We start from the raw sequence: 16,921 nt of genomic DNA, 5'->3' as shown, positions 1-16,921 counted from the left end.
GGCAAGGCTTGGCCGCAGAAACCAGTTCTGGCCCATCTTCTCTGCACACAAGAAAACCTAAAATGTATTGAATTAATAGGAAACAGAGTATAAAAATCATACAGTTGTTTCAAATGGCTAAAGAAATTCTTGCTTTTTAGCTTTAGCTGCAATAGACTTTCTGGTATTGGACGGGACCTTATCTTAAACAAGGCTTGGCCAACGATATTGGTGTGGAGGAATGGTGGTAGAGTAATACCTTCACTGGGTCCTCACCTTTTAAGAACTATGGACCTTGGGACCGGCCCGGTGGGTCGGTGGTTAAGTGCACGCACTCCGCTTCGGCGGCCAGGAGGTTTGCAGGCTGGGATCCCGGGCGCGCACTGACGCACCGTTTGTCAAACCATGCTGTGGCAGCATCCCATATAAAGTAGAGGAAGATAGGCATGGATGTTAGCCCAGGACCAATCTTCCTCAGCAAAAAGAGGAGGATTGGCGTCAGATGTTATCTCAGGGCTGATCTTCCTCACAAAAAAAAGAAAAAGAAAAAGAACTATGGACCTTTTTTGGGTTTTTTTATAGAACCCCAATCTACAAAATTAGTGCTAAGGAGTATATTATTTTCACTGTTATCAAGGCCTTATGAATAGATTCTTTCCTGGAGTCCATAGCATTTTACATTAGGTGCATGATAAATAATACCAATCTCTTTCATTTTTTGCCTAGTGGAAAAAAAAAGTTAATTTTTCTTTTTGTAAGTTTTATTGTTGTTGTTGTTACATAATATAGAAAAAAAGTCTGAAGTATTCCTACAACTCATTAAAGTTAAGTTGTCTTTAACATTTATGTTACATGCATTTATATAGGAAAGGAATTTTTCCAAGGATGCAGAAATATCAACAGGCCACAAATAATTAACAAAAAAGTCAATAACAAATATGGCATCCTCCAAATGGAAATGGCCAACATTTCAGTCCCTCTTTTTCTTCTTGCCATTACCCTTAGAAACTCACTTGTGAAACTTGTCATTTCCACAGAAAAGAGCTAGAACCCCATGGCCAGGATTCTAGCTGAAGTTTTGGAGTCTGAGTCCAATTCCAGCTATCACAGAAATAGAGCCATCTGGGGCAATTCACTTTGCCCCTGGTTTCTTCCAAAAAAGTGAGAAGAATCAGATAAACCGGTTACACATGTAGAAGTAGATAGATAGAACTCACTTACATTAGAAGGTCAGACATAAGCCTGGTGTTGAGGAAGAGTTCATCCATTCATTCTTTGAACAAGTATATCCTGAGAACCTACGGTTGCCAGGTACTGTATTAGGCTCAGGGAATACAGTATTGGGCAAAACAGATGTGGCCGCTACTCTCTGTAGCTCATAGTGCGGATGGTGAGACAGACATTAGTTATACCATCTCAACGTCTTAAATACAACTGTGAAAGCGACTGTACAGGGAAAGAACACAGAACCGTGGGACCTGGCTGACTGTGGGGGTGAGGCAAGGCTTTCCTGAGGAAGTGATTTTGAAGTAAGCTGGGAAGGATGGCAGGAGATGGCCAGCCAAGAGTGGGGTGGCAGGACAGTGGGCAGGCCTAGAGAGTGGCATGAAACAAGGGCCAGTGTGGCCAGGGGGAAGAGTCGCTAGAGAGGCAGGCAAGGCCAGATCCAGCAGAGCCTTGAGGACCTCTTAAGGATTTTAGCTTTTATTCTAAGAGCAGTGGGCAGCCAGGAAAGAGTAAGTCACTGAACATGCATTTCTAAACATGATGCTGGCTGCCTTGTGGGAATGGATTAAAGGTTTGCAATGAGAGCATGCAGGGAGACCAATCTGGAGGCTATTGCTGTTGTTCAAGCAAGAGAGCTCAGAGGCTTGGTCTGGGGTGGGGCAGAAGAAAGAGAGGAAGGTGGATGTCTTTAAGAGATATTGAGGTTGGAGACTGACAGGAGTGGAGGGTGAGGGAGAAGGGGTTTCCATTGACGACTTCCCAGTCTCTAGCTATGCTGGATGGCGGCCAGTTAAGGCAAGCCTCTTGGAAGGCTTCTAGATGATGGGTGCCCTTACTGAACATCTTCCACATGCTTGGAATCTGGGGTGCATCCTAAGGGGCCCCTAGGATAAGCCAGATCCTGGCTATAAAGTTATTGACTGCCACCCTAGTGTTCCCTGGAGAACGCCTCTGAACAAACTGTTCACCTCTCCCCTCTTATCTGCACTTTTGCAGGCATCACATGCCCTACTCCCACGTCTGTTGAACATGCAGACATCCGGGTCAAGAGTTACAACCTGAGCTCCAAGGAGCGGTATGTTTGTAACTCTGGTTTCAAGCGTAAAGCCGGGACGTCCAGCCTGACTGAGTGTGTGCTTAACACAACCACAAACCTTGCCCACTGGACAACTCCCAATCTCAAGTGCATCAGTAAGTAGCCCTCCCTGCACTGTCCCTCCACCAGAAAGCAAAACTGCAGAGTGGGAAGGTGAATGAGCCCATCTCAGGGGGCCAAGAGATTTGTCTTGAGGTCTGAGGCTAAATAAAACAATGGGCCTCTAAACAACACCTCCAGAAGATGGAAATACATGAGCTTTGGGGTCACACAATTTTGGGTTCAAATCCTGGCTCTGCCACTTACCATCTGTGAGACCTTGGGCAAGGGCCTTAACATCTTGGAACTCTTGGTTCCTCCCCTAAAAAATGGACCTGATGTCAACATTGTGGGCAGTAAGAGGATTAAGTGAAATCAGGTTAATATTAACTATTATCACTATCAATGCTTTAAGATTATGGTAGCAAGAATTTGGCTATAGACAAGGGTGTGTGCTCACAGGATGCTTGCCTCCCAAAGAGCTTTCCTGATTTCTCCCTAGGAGACAGCCTGCAGGGAGATTATAGCTGTTCTTCTCTGTTGGCACCCACCCAGGAGACTGGGACACCCACAGAGCAGACATTCCCTTAGCTCGGTCACCCATGTCTGGGGTCCAGCCAGCGCTCCAGAGCCAAGTGTGAGAGAAGGTCACCAGAATCAAATTTTTTTAACCATCCACAACTGGATAACCATGCCAGAAGAGGCCAAACAATCTTGGCATGGAAGCCAATGGTGCTATCTCCAGGAACACTAAGCCCCGTTCTCTAGAAAAATAAAGATTAACCCATGGTCTTCCAAGAGAATTCTGATTTAAATTTATTGCGCACTTGGTGCATGTCTGGCTGTGAGCTAGATGCTTTCTCATATAACATCTGTGAAAATTCTCAACTCCTCTCTGGGGGAAGCGGACAAAAGAGGTTGCTCTATGGCAAACTCACTGCTGTAGCGCTCTTTGAAGCGCAGACTTTCTCACTGAATTTGTACTGTTTAGATCACCTAGTGCCCCTTCCCTCTCCCCCGTGTGACCGTCATGCAGACCTCAGAGGCAGGGCAAGGAGGAGGCCTTCTACTTGTAGCAGAGGAATTGCTCTGCCGGGAAATGCAGCAGCCCATGGCATCAAGTGCCACTGAAGTGATGAGCTGGGTAAGGATAGGAATGAGCAATAACACTGTGGTGAGAACACGGAGTAGATGTCTGACTCCGTCCAGTCCAGGGACCCACTGGAACCTGTAATCCAGGGGCAAAGATAAGGGCTTTCCACTGTAGGGAAAGTTACTATTTCATCAAAGTTCCAATTCCTTTGGATGAATGAATCCAGGATGGAGAAGACAGGTAGGCTCTGAGCGGGGTGGGTGGGGGGAAGGAAAAGCCAGGGCGGGGGGGGACTTGGAATCATAGACTTGTAGAAACCAAAGACTGGAGGAATCTTTAGGTTTCATCTAGCCCAAAGATTCCCCACCTTTTAGCACTAACAACTCCTGCGATTATTTTTCCTAACCTCTTGTGCTTTGAATGATTTTTTTTTTCTGCCAAAAAACCTGAATCTATTGAGTAATCATTTATTTTCCCATGCAAAAGCCAGTATTAGAAAACTGAGTTGATATGATTCCAGCCAAAAAATAAAAGACATCTGATGCTTAACTTGAAAGGCTAGAAAATGGTTTGCAGTGTTTGCACTTGCATGGGAACTGCAGATTGGGAAACACTGATTGTGTTTTATTTCTTGTGCTTCTGACCTATCCTAGGAAGCCAGGTATGTCCATTTTAAATTATATGTTTATTTTTTATTATATCCAGTTCTGAAGCCACCCCAGTTTCCACCCTCAGGATCATAAATGCTATGTGGTTATCCTCTCTCTAGGAGACCCCTCCCTGACTCACGAAAGGCCACCCTCCACACTAGCGCCGTCAGGGGTGACCTCAGAGCCACAGAGCCCCACCCCTTCTGGAAAAGGTAGGAACTTTGGAAACCTTTTAAGAACTCCCATTCCCTGCTACCACTTAGGTCCCCACCAACCCTCAGATTCACAGACCACTGCTGGAGCTCCACTGCAAACTTATATCGTAGAACACAATTTTTATTAAAGTCAAGAATAAGAATTTGTATTAGCTTAATTTTCTCTTTTAAATCAAAGTTGCTTGATATCCGGGTTTCATATGTACATAGTTAATAATGGTTTAAAATCCGGTCTTAATAAGCCAGATCAAACTTAGTTGTAGACAGATATCCTTGTCAAGAACCAAGGAAGGTCTGAGATTTCACCTGCCTTGCATGTTAGCCCGCCATGGTTTCACGGGTGCCGGCAGGAAGCACAACCCTCCAGGATCAGAGACAAAGGACTTTCTTACACGGCACAGCAGGCAGCAGGAGCACTGGCACGTCTGCATCAATCAATTCCTTCATCCCCAAGTCCCACAGAGGCAACACAGATGGACCTAAACAGGTGCCCATACACACAGCGGGCTGAGTCACAAGAGAGGAAGCCTGAGCTCAGGAAACCTGAGTCTTATATCATTTGTGTGAACGTGTCTGCCCTTTGTTCCAGAGGGAAGCGCTGTCTCCATCTTCCAAGGCTATATAAGCATCCTTGAAAAGATGGTCCCCAGAAAGGGCCGTCACATCATTGCCTCTACTGGCAAGACAAGCAGAAACCTAAGACCCATGCAGGATGGTCTCCCAACAGTCCTATGATCACTCTAGTACAAAAGCATTGTGCAAAGCTCCCAGTGTGCTGCATTTCACTGAGTCTTAGGTGATCCTCTATCCCAATTTCCTCAGCACTGTCTCAATGTTAAGGAAATCTGAAATCTTGGATGCTAACTATCTTGGGACAGTGTGCCCTTATCCTATGATACCCTTACTTTACACTTAACTCTTGATTTTTTGTGTCCCGTTATGCAGGGTGTGGCTTTTCCTGGCCCTCCAGACACAGTCCTCCTGCTGTTGCTGACTGCGCTGTTCAGGCACGCCACCCCTAGAGTGCTGGTTCTTAACTTTGGATGCACAGAGAGATCACCTTGGAACTCTGGTTGATCTGGGGAACGATCTGGGGATTAGGGTTCTAGAAGCTCCCCAGGTGATTCTTCGGTAGCCAAGGCTAAGAACCACTGTTCAAGGGAGGATGGAGAGGCCAGAAAGAGGTTTCCTCCTAGTTAGGTAGTTGACTACAAATGCAAGAAGGAAGAGGTTGAGGTCCAGGCTCCATTTAAGTGTGGGGTAATTCCAAAACTCCTTTGAGCTGAGTCACACCTGGTTCACTCAATTGATGATAGTAATCAAATGGCCTCTCCCAGCTCTGCCTTCGAGTGCTAAACACTTGGGCAGACGAAGCCGTGCAGTCAACAGACGTGAGGGTGTAATCTTTGACGCATGATGATGTGGCCACGGGCGCTTGGCTGGGAATGCCCTGGGGGACGCTATCTGTAGCGCGCCTGGAGTGCTGGCAGCCTGGGTAGGGCGAGTTACACGTGAGGTTGTGACAAGGGATTAAAGGCCACCAAGACTTCTCATGGCGCATGTGGCTGGGAGTGCATGTGAAAGTGGCCCCAAACAATGTGATCCGATGGCCAGTGATGCTGGGACCACAGCGGCGCTCTGTGCATTCCTTGCTCCAGGGCTGCGGTTCCTAAGTACCATATTTATCACAATGGAAAACCTACTGTTCACGGAAAGAGAACAGCGAAGTTATGCCACCACAGCTTACAGTTTGGGAGTGGCCATTTGCCAGTCAGGGTCTAAACATAACGCAGGCCCCCCTCCCTGAGATCAGGGCAAAACCAGGACGCTTTCCTCAAATACTCTCTCTGAAGTTCAGACGGGCTGAATCTCAGGCTTCCCCTGATTTCAAAAGTTTTGTGCAAACATGTAAAAAACAAACTAAAATCAGCATCCCAGATGTCCTTGGCAAAAATAGCTCCACTCATTTTTTTGAGATAGTCTCTTAAGTTTCTGTGTGACTTCTCTAGTAAACAAGCCTGGATCTACTCAAATCTTTGGGATCTTGAACTAACGTGCACCATGATAAATATCTGTAAATCCTTCAGCGTTCTCAAAAGTCCCATGGCCATTCCAGATGGATGAATATGCTACCCACATAAGGGATTTTCCCAAAGAGCTGTGGAGCAGTATGCTGGGGTGGGCTAGCCCAGGGCAGGCTCACCAGAGCAAGTATTAAATCCACCCTCTTCTGGAGCTGAGAAAAGACACTCTTCTAAACATTGTTCTCCATGTCTTGCACTTTCCTACAGAGCCAGCTTTCACTTCAAAGTCAGACACCACAGTGGCCACAAAGCCAGCTATTATACCAGGCTCCAGGCTGATGCCATCAAAACCTCCTTCTGCAGGAACCACAGGGGTAGTCAGTCATGAGCCCTCCCAAGCCCCATCTCAGACAACAGCCTTGGAACACACTCCCTCCGTCGCCTCGCAAGAGACGCCAGGTTAGCACTGGCTTTCCATACTTGAGGAGAGGTCGACTCCCCACATGCTGCTTCTGAGATGTGGGTGGAGATCTCGAACAAGCTGACTGCATAGCATTAGACCATCCAATCCAAAGTCAGGACAATTTAGCAATCCTCTGCCTCCTGCTCTCTGCCACAACCTCCTTGCTCTGGTCTCTGTTTTCTGTGCTCCGCCCTGGCTCAGTCCAGCTGGAAAAGAAAGTCCATCTCCCAGATGTGACAAGGCTCACTGTATTAACCTGCATGGCAGAGCCTTTGCCAAGAATCTGAATAACATCTGCCTCCTCCCATTGTGGGAGGACAGAGGATGCTTTCCGCAATCTGAGTCACGATCTGTGGGATGGAGGAGCTCTCAGTAATCTGCGTCTTCTGTCAGGGCATCTCTGATTCCTAAGCATGGCCCAGCATCTAAAACAATTAACCTTGCTCTTTGCTAAAGCAAGTTTGGTTTTGCCAGCCATGACTCTCTCAAGGCTTTAAGATGGGAGCCAAATTGTCCAGAATTTCTCCTGTGTCTTGAGAAATTAGTGCCTTAATAATTAAGCTGCAATCTCTTCTCTGCAGGTGCATATCAATACAATTCCAGAGTTGTGACTGGTAAGTATTTTTCTTTGTCCCGGCCGTGTTTATGCTCTGGGGACCTCAGTCCCAGGATGCTGAACAGTCCCAGTTTATGCCTGCTGTCCCAGCATAGTCACTAACAGCATCCCTGTTCACTCCGAAAAGTGTCTGTTTAGATAATAAGTTACATGATCACTATCTATGGAATTCTAACATGACTGTTTATCTTAACATCAATAGCTTCTCACTGTCAGGCTGCTGCTGTGGAAAGCAGACAGTTGACACAGCACAAAAAGGGCCTCCTCATTCAGCTATCCAATGCTACTGCGCAGGCTAGACTTCTGTCCAGGACTGTCAACACAAGTTGAGTGCTGCTGTCATTAAAATGACATTGTTCTTCTGCCATAAGCTGCAGGAACCTTTCACGGGGTGTTGGCAACATGTACTTTCCAGCAAGACTGTTCCAATTTCTCAGAATAAAAGGCTTCTTTTTACAGAAGACGCACACAACATTAAGGCTAGGAGAGAAAGAAAGAGAATGTCCTAGTGAATGTGAAGAGGAAAATGGAAACATATTTGCAAGAATAAAAGAAAAAGATGAAGGGAGGAAGGAGAGAGAAGAGAAGAGAAAAGGAGAAAGATGGGAAACAGAAGCAGGGAGAGAGAAATGCAAGTAGGAAGAAAGAATCTAATACTTTGACAAATTTTCAATGGGGCAAAAATTGTTTCTGCTTTCTATTCACAAGTTTTTCTGTTAGGGAATCATTCATATTTTTGTGGTTATATTTTATCTGCATCAAGTGTCATCTGGAGAAAAAGCAAGTGGCTGTGATCATTTCAGCAGTTAGTTGATTAGAATGGTTTTAAAAACTATCAAAACATATGTGCAAAGGCAAGACATTTTTAAAAGGCTCTCTGGAGAGTATTTTCATGGAAAAACTGTGGCATTTAATGACAAGGACATTGAAACAAAAATATGTTTATGATTTAAGAGGTGGCCAGTAAATAAAGTAGCCAACCTAATTTTTCTCCCTATGTCATACTACATTGATCTTTATACAAAGTTTTAAAATTTTTATTCATTTTTTAATTGGTAATATTTGGACCGGGTTTAAAAATTAAAAGTTACAAAAGGATATATGGTAAAAAGCCCCATGTCTGACTGAAAATCCCCTCACAGGAAGGAAGCAACTCCTGCTACCAGATTTCTGTGTATCCCTTCAGAAAGAGTCAATCTGTAAATTGCATATAAAGGATACAGGATGCTGGATAGTTAGGTATTTTATTTTCACTGTTCTCACTTAATGTTTTCACCTTGCTGTCACTTAATGGTATATCTTGGAGAACCTTCCATATGGATACATAAAAACCACCTCTTTCTTTTTAACAGCTACAAAATATTCCATTGTATGGATTTGCCACAATTTATGTAGCCAACTCCCTATTTGTACATGTGATTGTTTACATTCTTTGGCTAAATTACAAATAATGATCAATTGGAAAACGTGATATCATTTTGCATGTATGCAAGTATATCTGTAGGATAAAATCCTACCCATAAAATTTGGGGGCCATTTTTTCTACATAGATTTTCAAGCAACTATTTCATTATAGGTTGTAATCTGTAATATGTTTTTCCAAGTTCATGACTTTCACTGGATCAAAATATCAGAAACTCTCCCAAATTCTGAAATGTAATGTAATCAACATTAACTGAACACCTACAATAGACAAAGATAGCTCTGTGCAGGGAAATGTGGAAATACAGAGATTAAGAGAAAAAAACTTTTAAATCTTTCATGTTGCATTAATAAGATTTCCTTCTTTCAGGCTGATTAAACATAAAGATACACATGTTAATGACTAACTATAAGATAGACCAAGTAATAGTCATCAAAGAGATGAAAACGAGATATATTTCATCATGTATTATTTAAGCTTTATCTGCTAAGAAGGTGTAAGCTAAAATTAAAATCATGCTAGTTTTCTAAAAACACTTAGTGAGGGGGCCAGCCCAGTGGTGTAGTGGTTAAGTTCGTGCGCTCCACTTCAGTGGCCGGACGTTTGCAGGTTCGGATCCTGGGCGAGGACCTACGCACCGCTTACCAAGCCATGCTGCGGCAGGCGTTTCACATACAAAATAGAGGAAAACGGGCACGGATGTTAGCCCAGGGCCAATCTTCCTCAGCAAAAAGAGGAGGATTGGCAACAAATGTTAGCTCAGGGCTAATCTTCCTCACAAAAAAAAAAAAAAACAGAATCATAAAAACACTGAGTGATAGCACCTTCAAAGTATGTCATATATAATACCAGCTGCCTAAGGCCCAAGAGTATGCCCCTGTGAGGAACAAGTGGCAGAGATGCTCACTGCCATTGGTGGGTGTTGCCATTTCTGCATGAATAAGCAATCAGTTGATCATCTTTATAAGAAAATATAAACAATGCTTTACCATAGGGGTTGATCAGTAAATGTTAATCAACTGAATGTTTTAATCAGCCCATTGATACCACAAATATCATAATTTGTTTTTTTAAATAAGTTATATAAATGATTACCACAACTTTCAAAAGTTGCTTTTTTTAGTTCAACAGAAAATGGTAAATGCTCAACAGTATATGCTCAATAAATATTAAAAGAGTGAGCAAATGAATAAGATAGAGGGCTTTAACATTTTAATAAACGTTTAGGAAGTGTGATTCATCATTTCATTATCTTAAATGTCTACAGCCTCACTTGGCAGCCCTTTTTATCAAAACTTTATTCAATTATTCCAATATCTGGTCTCTGATCCTTGACTAGGCTATTCTTGAAGACTCCTGACTGTAAAATAAAAGGTTAGAACGTCACCTACGGCAGTGTTTACACTGCCACATTCATTTCATACACTAGGAGTGAGGAGTGTATTTTTCAGACAGCATTATTCCTCTCAACTTTCATATCTGAAATAAACTTGCTGCAGTCGATATGCTCAGCCTTTAACAGGAGCCACCTCTATATTATATCATTCATCTGTTCATTCAATATAAATTGAGTTCCTACTCTGTGCCAGGTGTGGTCCTAAGCTGCAATGAAATGCAGATTTCTCCTTAAAAAGCAAATGGCACTTTAAATGTATTTCAACTTACGGAATGTTAAGGGTTTAATTCCATTAATTAAGTATTTATTGAGTACCTACTCTGAACCCACCACTTACTGTGTGCTTAATACAGTAAGAAATAGAAAAGAAGCCACTGCCCAGGAATATGAATTGATGCTCTTACTTCAAACTGCCTTCATCGGATGCAGGCATACACGCACCCTGAGCGGTGACATCGGAAATATTACACCCCTGACTGACCTAGTTTGCGAGTATTGCTAAGGAATGGCGAATCCCTGTATATTTATTTCAGAGGACATTTTCATCACCCACATCGAACAGCGGCTACTGGCTGTCTATGCCACCTTCTCCGCCTTAGACCCAACATGCCCTGTAGGTGGAAGTCTAGGCGGGGAGCTACTGGCTGTTCTGGCCTCCTGTGCAATAATCCACTTTTCCTCCTCTCTCTCCCAGACTCTAATCCTACTCTCCTCGTCTATCTCACCAAATTTCTTTTTCTTCCTTTTTCTCCAATCCAGGCACCTTCTAGGAAACAGAAAAGGTTGGACAGCTTGGCACTTGATATGTTAACCCATTTTTTTAGTGATCCTGGTTTCAATTTCTTTACTAAATTTGCCTGGATATAATTGAGGCAGAGGCCAAGGGTCTGAGTTTAAGTCACTGAACTCAAATTGCTTTGTTTATATCATTGGCTCAGGAGCCCTCTTCTCACTTGAGTTTGAGTCTGCAGTTTTTATTCTTCTTAAAAGGAAACAGGAAGAAGCATGGTGAAAGTAAAAGTATAGTTTACATTAACTTGCCTTTTCCGATAAATCTCTCCATGAACGGTAAATGCATGCCAAGCCGATTACTCAATGTGAAGAAAGAGTTTACCATAGGATACAACATCTCTGCCAAAAAAAAATTTCTGTTTTTTTAGTCATAGTGATGATTAATGTTAAGTCTGAAAACTCAAGACATATTTCACTAATTTCCCATGTTTTCTGTTACTTCTTTTGGAACAACTTTTTCTGTGCTTATTTTTATTTATTCAGGTGCAGGTAGTTTTGTTTTTATAATTTCACAGTTTCTTCTGATTACAGTATCATGGCAAAACTACCAAACTTTTTTTTTTTTTTTTTTTTTTTTTTTGTGAGGAGATCAGCCCTGTGCTAACATCCGCCAATCCTCCTCTTTTTTTTGCTGAGGAAGACGGCCCTGGGCTAACATCTGTGCCCATCTTCCTCCACTTTATATGGGACGCCGCCACAGCATGGCTTGCCAAGCAGTGCGTCGGTGCGCGCCTGGGATCCGAACCAGCGAACCCCGGGCCGCCGCAGCGGAGCGCGCGCACTTAACCGCTTGCGCCACCGGGTTGGCCCCCCAAACTTTTTTAAAAAAGAAAATAAAGGTTATCTACAATCCCACCATTAATACTTTGGTACATATTCTTCAAGACTTTTCTGTGCATGTGGACACACACATGGCTTACTGGAGATTATTTTTGGTTCACTTTTATCTCAACCAGCTTTTTTCACTTAAGATATTGTAGACGTCTTTCCATGTTAATAAACATAGATTCATCTCATAGTTTTTAAAAGCTGAATAGTATTCCATTACATGGGCGTACCACATTTTATTTGACTTATTTTCTATTGATAAGAGATTTAGATTAACATTTTAAAAATTATTTTAAACAATACTTCAGTGAATACTCCTGTATCTATTTTCTCCTTTCCTTAGAATAAATTCCTAGAAGTGGAATTAGATGGTCATGGGTATGGTCTTCTCTAAAGCTTTTTTGTTGTCAATTGCACTTGAGAAAAACTGTACCCATTTACACTCCTACCAGCAGAGAACCTGGGCGTTTCCCCACATCTTTATGTTTAGCTGGTTTTCAACAGAGGTGTATTCTGAAGGCCAGCCCACAGGAGATTTATCCTTACATACCAGGTCTTGTGCTGGTTGTACAGGCGCAGGTCTGAAAAGCTTAACAGTCTAGAAGGCATATGTGACTCTGGGTCCACAATGAGACTACTGCTCCCCAGATGTTCTGGGTTGTCATCTTGCATGTAGGCAGGTAGGTGATTTTTGCAGGGGGACTCCACAATATTAAGGCAAATTGGCTAAATCTGCCTGGAGCATATTATTGACGCAAGTGTTTTAAAAATAGTTATGTTCACCCTGCCCTCGGGCTAAGCCCTCTTGCTTCCACATGAAGGTCCCACTCTTCCTATCCTGTCTGATAAATCTGAAATACCGCCACGGCTGCTGGCCTTCCACCCTCCAGTCCTCCCACCACTCCATGCTGTTCCTTTCCACTCAGTCGGAACATGTGTTTTCCTTTTCCTAAGCCGTTACCTTATTCTCCTCTTCTCTGCAACATCTCTAACACCTCTTCTTTCTCCTTACCGCTCTTCCTCTGCCATTAAAAGTTGCAAATAAATAAATGATGATGATGAAATTGGGAGGAAAATGGCACTGTACGCTATTGTTTCTCAATCAGGATTCTGTGCAGTTGAGGGAAAGGAGGAAGCTGTGCCAGGGGACCGCTGAGGAGGACACTTGCCCTGTCTATTTTCTTGACTTTGGACTTAGCCGCAGGCATTTCATCTCCTGAAGTACTGGCCTCCTCGTCCTCACACTTCCACCCGGCTTCTCATCTCTGAGCCCCTTACTTTCCCCTCCTGACTCACTCCTGTCCCTGTGCCATCATCTGTGTCACTGTGCTCAGGAAGGACGAGGATTAGGAGCGTGGAATGTGTGATAACACGAATGGGGACAATTTGAACTGGCAGCATTAGTGGGAAAGGAGTGGACTTTTAGCCCAGAGATAGAATAGACTGAATGGCATGGACCTCAAGACATGTTAATAACAGTAAGCTGGTTGGGCAAGCATCTGGATCTCTCTGCAGGAATGTAAATTGTAAAGAATTTTCAGATTCTTAGAAATGAATCTGCTACCTAGACTTTTAGCATGATGCCAGCTTAGTTCTGTTCTTCCACAGTGGCCGTCTCCATACCTGTCACCCTGCTTTTTGGAGTATGTGTCGTGCTTCTTCTGGTATATTACAAAGTATTAAGGTGAGTAGCCGGGGAGAACCTCATTGGACAAGAGTCTTCCTTCCCTCTAAGAAAGTAGCTGCACCAGGATGATTCCAGGCCTGCCCTCTCAAAGGAAGAATCTCTTTCCTGGCTACAGACTCTCACAGTGGCTCCCTTCTATATCGGCCAAAAGGAGTGTCAGAGCTGAGCAGTCACTGAGCCAGTCCTATGGAGCCCTTCTCTTTCCAAAGCATTTTGCAGGCCACAGTCAGAAACAGGGCAGCGAGAACCCAGCTGGTGACACGGGGCCAGTTTACCAAAAGCCAATTCAGAGACAAGGAATGGGCCAAATGACCAGTTTGATGGATATGCGATTTGTATCAATTCTTATGATATATTCATGAATATATTCTTCTTGAATGTACTCATTAAATACGGACATCCTTTCTTATAAATATATTCATTCATGTCGGCCTTCCTTTTGTATTTCTAATAATTGAAATTCTACATTTCAGCATTTGTGACAAGATTGTTTCTGCTACTTGCTGAAATTTCAGGGCTTATTTTTCTCATCTTTAGGCATTTTTGTCACTTTCACTAAAGCCTCAAATGGCATATTAGCCTTAATTTTGCACTTCTATCAATTAGTAACCAGTATTTCAGCATTCCATATTGATATGATTGTTCTGGATCCTTCCTCAGCATCATACAATGAGTGGATATCAGATTTGTTGAAACTAAACTTTTAGTTACTAGTTATAAAATATCTTTTCTAAGTATCAGTATAAAGATTATACCATCCTTCCAGCCTAACTTTGACAAAACGATCATTCCATGAAATGCTACTGTAAAGCCAAAATGAAAAACAGTCATCCAAAAAATGACATAAATCTTCAAAAGCTGTTAATACTATCCCAAAGAATAAGAATTCCATGAGCCTCATAAACAGTTGAGAAATTCACAAACTAAGATTGATATATTACTCAAAATTATCAAAACAATCCAAAAAATGCCGAAATGTTGGCAAAATAGAAAATGATTTTTAAAATATCATTATAACTGAATAACTTCCACATAAAATAATGATTTTGGAGCTATATTCTTAAGACATTATAATGACTAACTATATTCATTGACCATATTAAAAAAGAATATACAAAAATCTTTCTAAAGAATAATATGTTAAAAATATATTCTTAGAAAGAATTTGTCAATTTGGTATATATGGCCAATAAATATGCTCATAAGAGGAAAATATCAATATTTACTGACTATGTTAAAGAAATATTCATAAATATATCTTTAAGAAGAATTGGTAAACCTGATAAGTGTGAGTATTTGGTCATTTGGTGAATTGATTCTGGCCATAGACTGATTTTTTGCAAACAGGTTATTAGGTAGATTTGTCTTTAAACAAATTGGCTTTTAGCAAATTATTTTTGATAAACTGGCCTAAGTCCTGACTTATAGTTTGGCTCTCACTCCAAGGAACTCAAAGTGCCCACTTTATTTATTTTTCCCCCAAAGCCCCAGTAGATAGTTGTATGTCATAGGTGCACATCCTTCTAGTTGCTGTATGTGGGACGCGGCCTCAGCATGGCTGGAGAAGTGGTGCGTCAGTGCGCGCCCAGGATCCGAACCTGGGCCGCCAGCAGCAGAGCGTGTTCACTTAACCGCTAAGCCACGGGGCCGGCCCAAAGTGCTTACTTTAAAATGTCCTAAAAAGCTGCTGACCCTCAGGAGGTAGATTAAATAATCCGTGGAAGAAACCACTGACCCAGATACTCAGGGCCTAAAAAATCATGTCGTTCAATGACAGACAGGCAAACATGGAATAAGATGTTCTGCCTCCCCTACTCTGGGCTATTCAGAAACTGATTGATATATTTGTTTATTTATTTAACACTGACTAAGTCCCAAGAACTATTTGAAAAGCTTTACAAATATTACCTCATTTTTATCAAGATTATCACGCCCAGCTTAGCCAGGCTCCTAGTTACTCTCTCCTTTCTTGTTCTCACCATTTGAACCACTGCTTCTAGCAGAGGGTTGGCAAGGTGGGGGAAGTCGCTCCGACAGCACTGGTAAATCTTTGGTGGATGAGGGGGTTAAAAACATCAAAATAGGATTTAAGCACTTTCTGTGAATGGAGGCAGTCTAGGTTTTCTGCATCTGAATGTTCAACAGCAACTATCTGTTCACTCAATTTGAAGGCCACTTGCTCCCCTTTCAAAACCTGTGCATTATCTGCTTTACAGGCGTACTTCCCGGAGAGCCAATGTTGAAATGGAAAACATGGAAGATATACCAATGGCCGGGGGAACCAGCGGCAGAGAGGAGGACACAGAAAACTACCCACACGACCTAGGAAGCTCCGGGTGACAACTGAGGCCAGCAAAGGCTGGGGCGAAGGCACCAAGCCTGCTCTAGCCAGAGGACGTAGAAAGGACTCAAAGAGCTGGGCGCCAGGGAACAGCCCACCAGGATGATTAAACGTCCTGGCATCATTTTATCCACTGTGCCCAGCCTGGGCACCACCTGTATGAGTCAGCTCTCCAGGCTCAGGATGGATGCTCGCTGCCTTCCCTGCCCTGCCTGCCACAGGTGCAGGGCCGAGTTCCCAAAGTCTCAGCAGTTGAAGCTTTCCCGGAAGAGGCTGAAGGCCTCAGGTCTTCCCATCAGGGCTTTTATTTCATTATGACATCGATTCAGGATAGCTTCTCAGCTTGACTATCTCTTCCACCCCTCATCCTGATTGCAGTTTACAAAGAAAAGAAATATACCTGAGGCTCTAAGTGAATTACGAGGCTCCTCCTGGCTTGGGAGACATCTACAAGGATGACACCAGCATTTCAGCTCCTAAAAACGCTTCTCCAGTTAGGTGCTCTGCATGCGTTGAAAGGGAGCAAAGAGATACGGTGCCCAGTGAATCCTCTTGATTTAAGGATTCAGAAAGAAGAACACTGAACTCAGTGACATTTTCCATATATGCCCATTTATATTTATACTTCCTTGTCTATTATATCTACGTATTACATATGATTTGTGTTTTGAAATTGTGCCTCGTATAAACAAAATAAAATGTCTATTTTCAATATAAAAAAGTGCACTAAAAGAATCACTGAGGAGAAATGTATCACAAAGAAAAAAAAGAGAATAGCAGGAATGTAGAGTCCCAAATGGTTGAGCTCAGCTTTTCTTTCTAAAGGGAGAAAAAAAATCTTGCCTAAAGCTGGATCAGATCACAGTTTTGGAGAATTTCTAATAGGATTTCCATGTGAGAAGCAGCAAGTGGCAGGTTATGGGCCAGGTACGCCTGGTACCTACACTGTCTCTTTCCCTGAATTGTTCTTTCTATCTCTGCTGTTTATAACATTCGCTTCTAAAATCATGGGCCTAATCCCATCTCCTCATTTTATAGATAAGAAAATGGAG

The 16,921-nt window shown here is 42.8% G+C and overlaps 1 protein-coding gene across 3 annotated transcripts in view; it reads left to right on the top strand.

Moving 5' to 3' along the window:
* Positions 1-16,584, top strand: part of IL15RA (interleukin 15 receptor subunit alpha) — a 41,551-nt gene extending 24,967 nt beyond the window's left edge. For 2 of the 3 annotated variants that reach the window (XM_058532377.1, XM_058532376.1), the window contains 6 exons: positions 2,203-2,397; positions 4,204-4,296; positions 6,591-6,782; positions 7,368-7,400; positions 13,450-13,525; positions 15,745-16,584. In XM_058532377.1, coding sequence (XP_058388360.1) covers positions 2,203-2,397; positions 4,204-4,296; positions 6,591-6,782; positions 7,368-7,400; positions 13,450-13,525; positions 15,745-15,868 — 713 coding nt within the window. In that variant the 3' untranslated portion in view covers positions 15,869-16,584. The remainder of the gene's footprint in view (positions 1-2,202; positions 2,398-4,203; positions 4,297-6,590; positions 6,783-7,367; positions 7,401-13,449; positions 13,526-15,744) is intronic. The other variant, XM_058532378.1, reaches the window with a different exon arrangement.
* The last annotated feature ends 337 nt before the right edge of the window (positions 16,585-16,921 follow it).

The sequence above is a fragment of the Diceros bicornis genome, chromosome 36, assembly GCF_020826845.1.
Source record: "Diceros bicornis minor isolate mBicDic1 chromosome 36, mDicBic1.mat.cur, whole genome shotgun sequence".
NCBI lineage: Eukaryota > Metazoa > Chordata > Mammalia > Perissodactyla > Rhinocerotidae > Diceros > Diceros bicornis.
The sequence above is the reverse complement of the archived record's forward strand: the minus strand, read 5'-3'. Positions and strand labels throughout refer to the sequence as shown.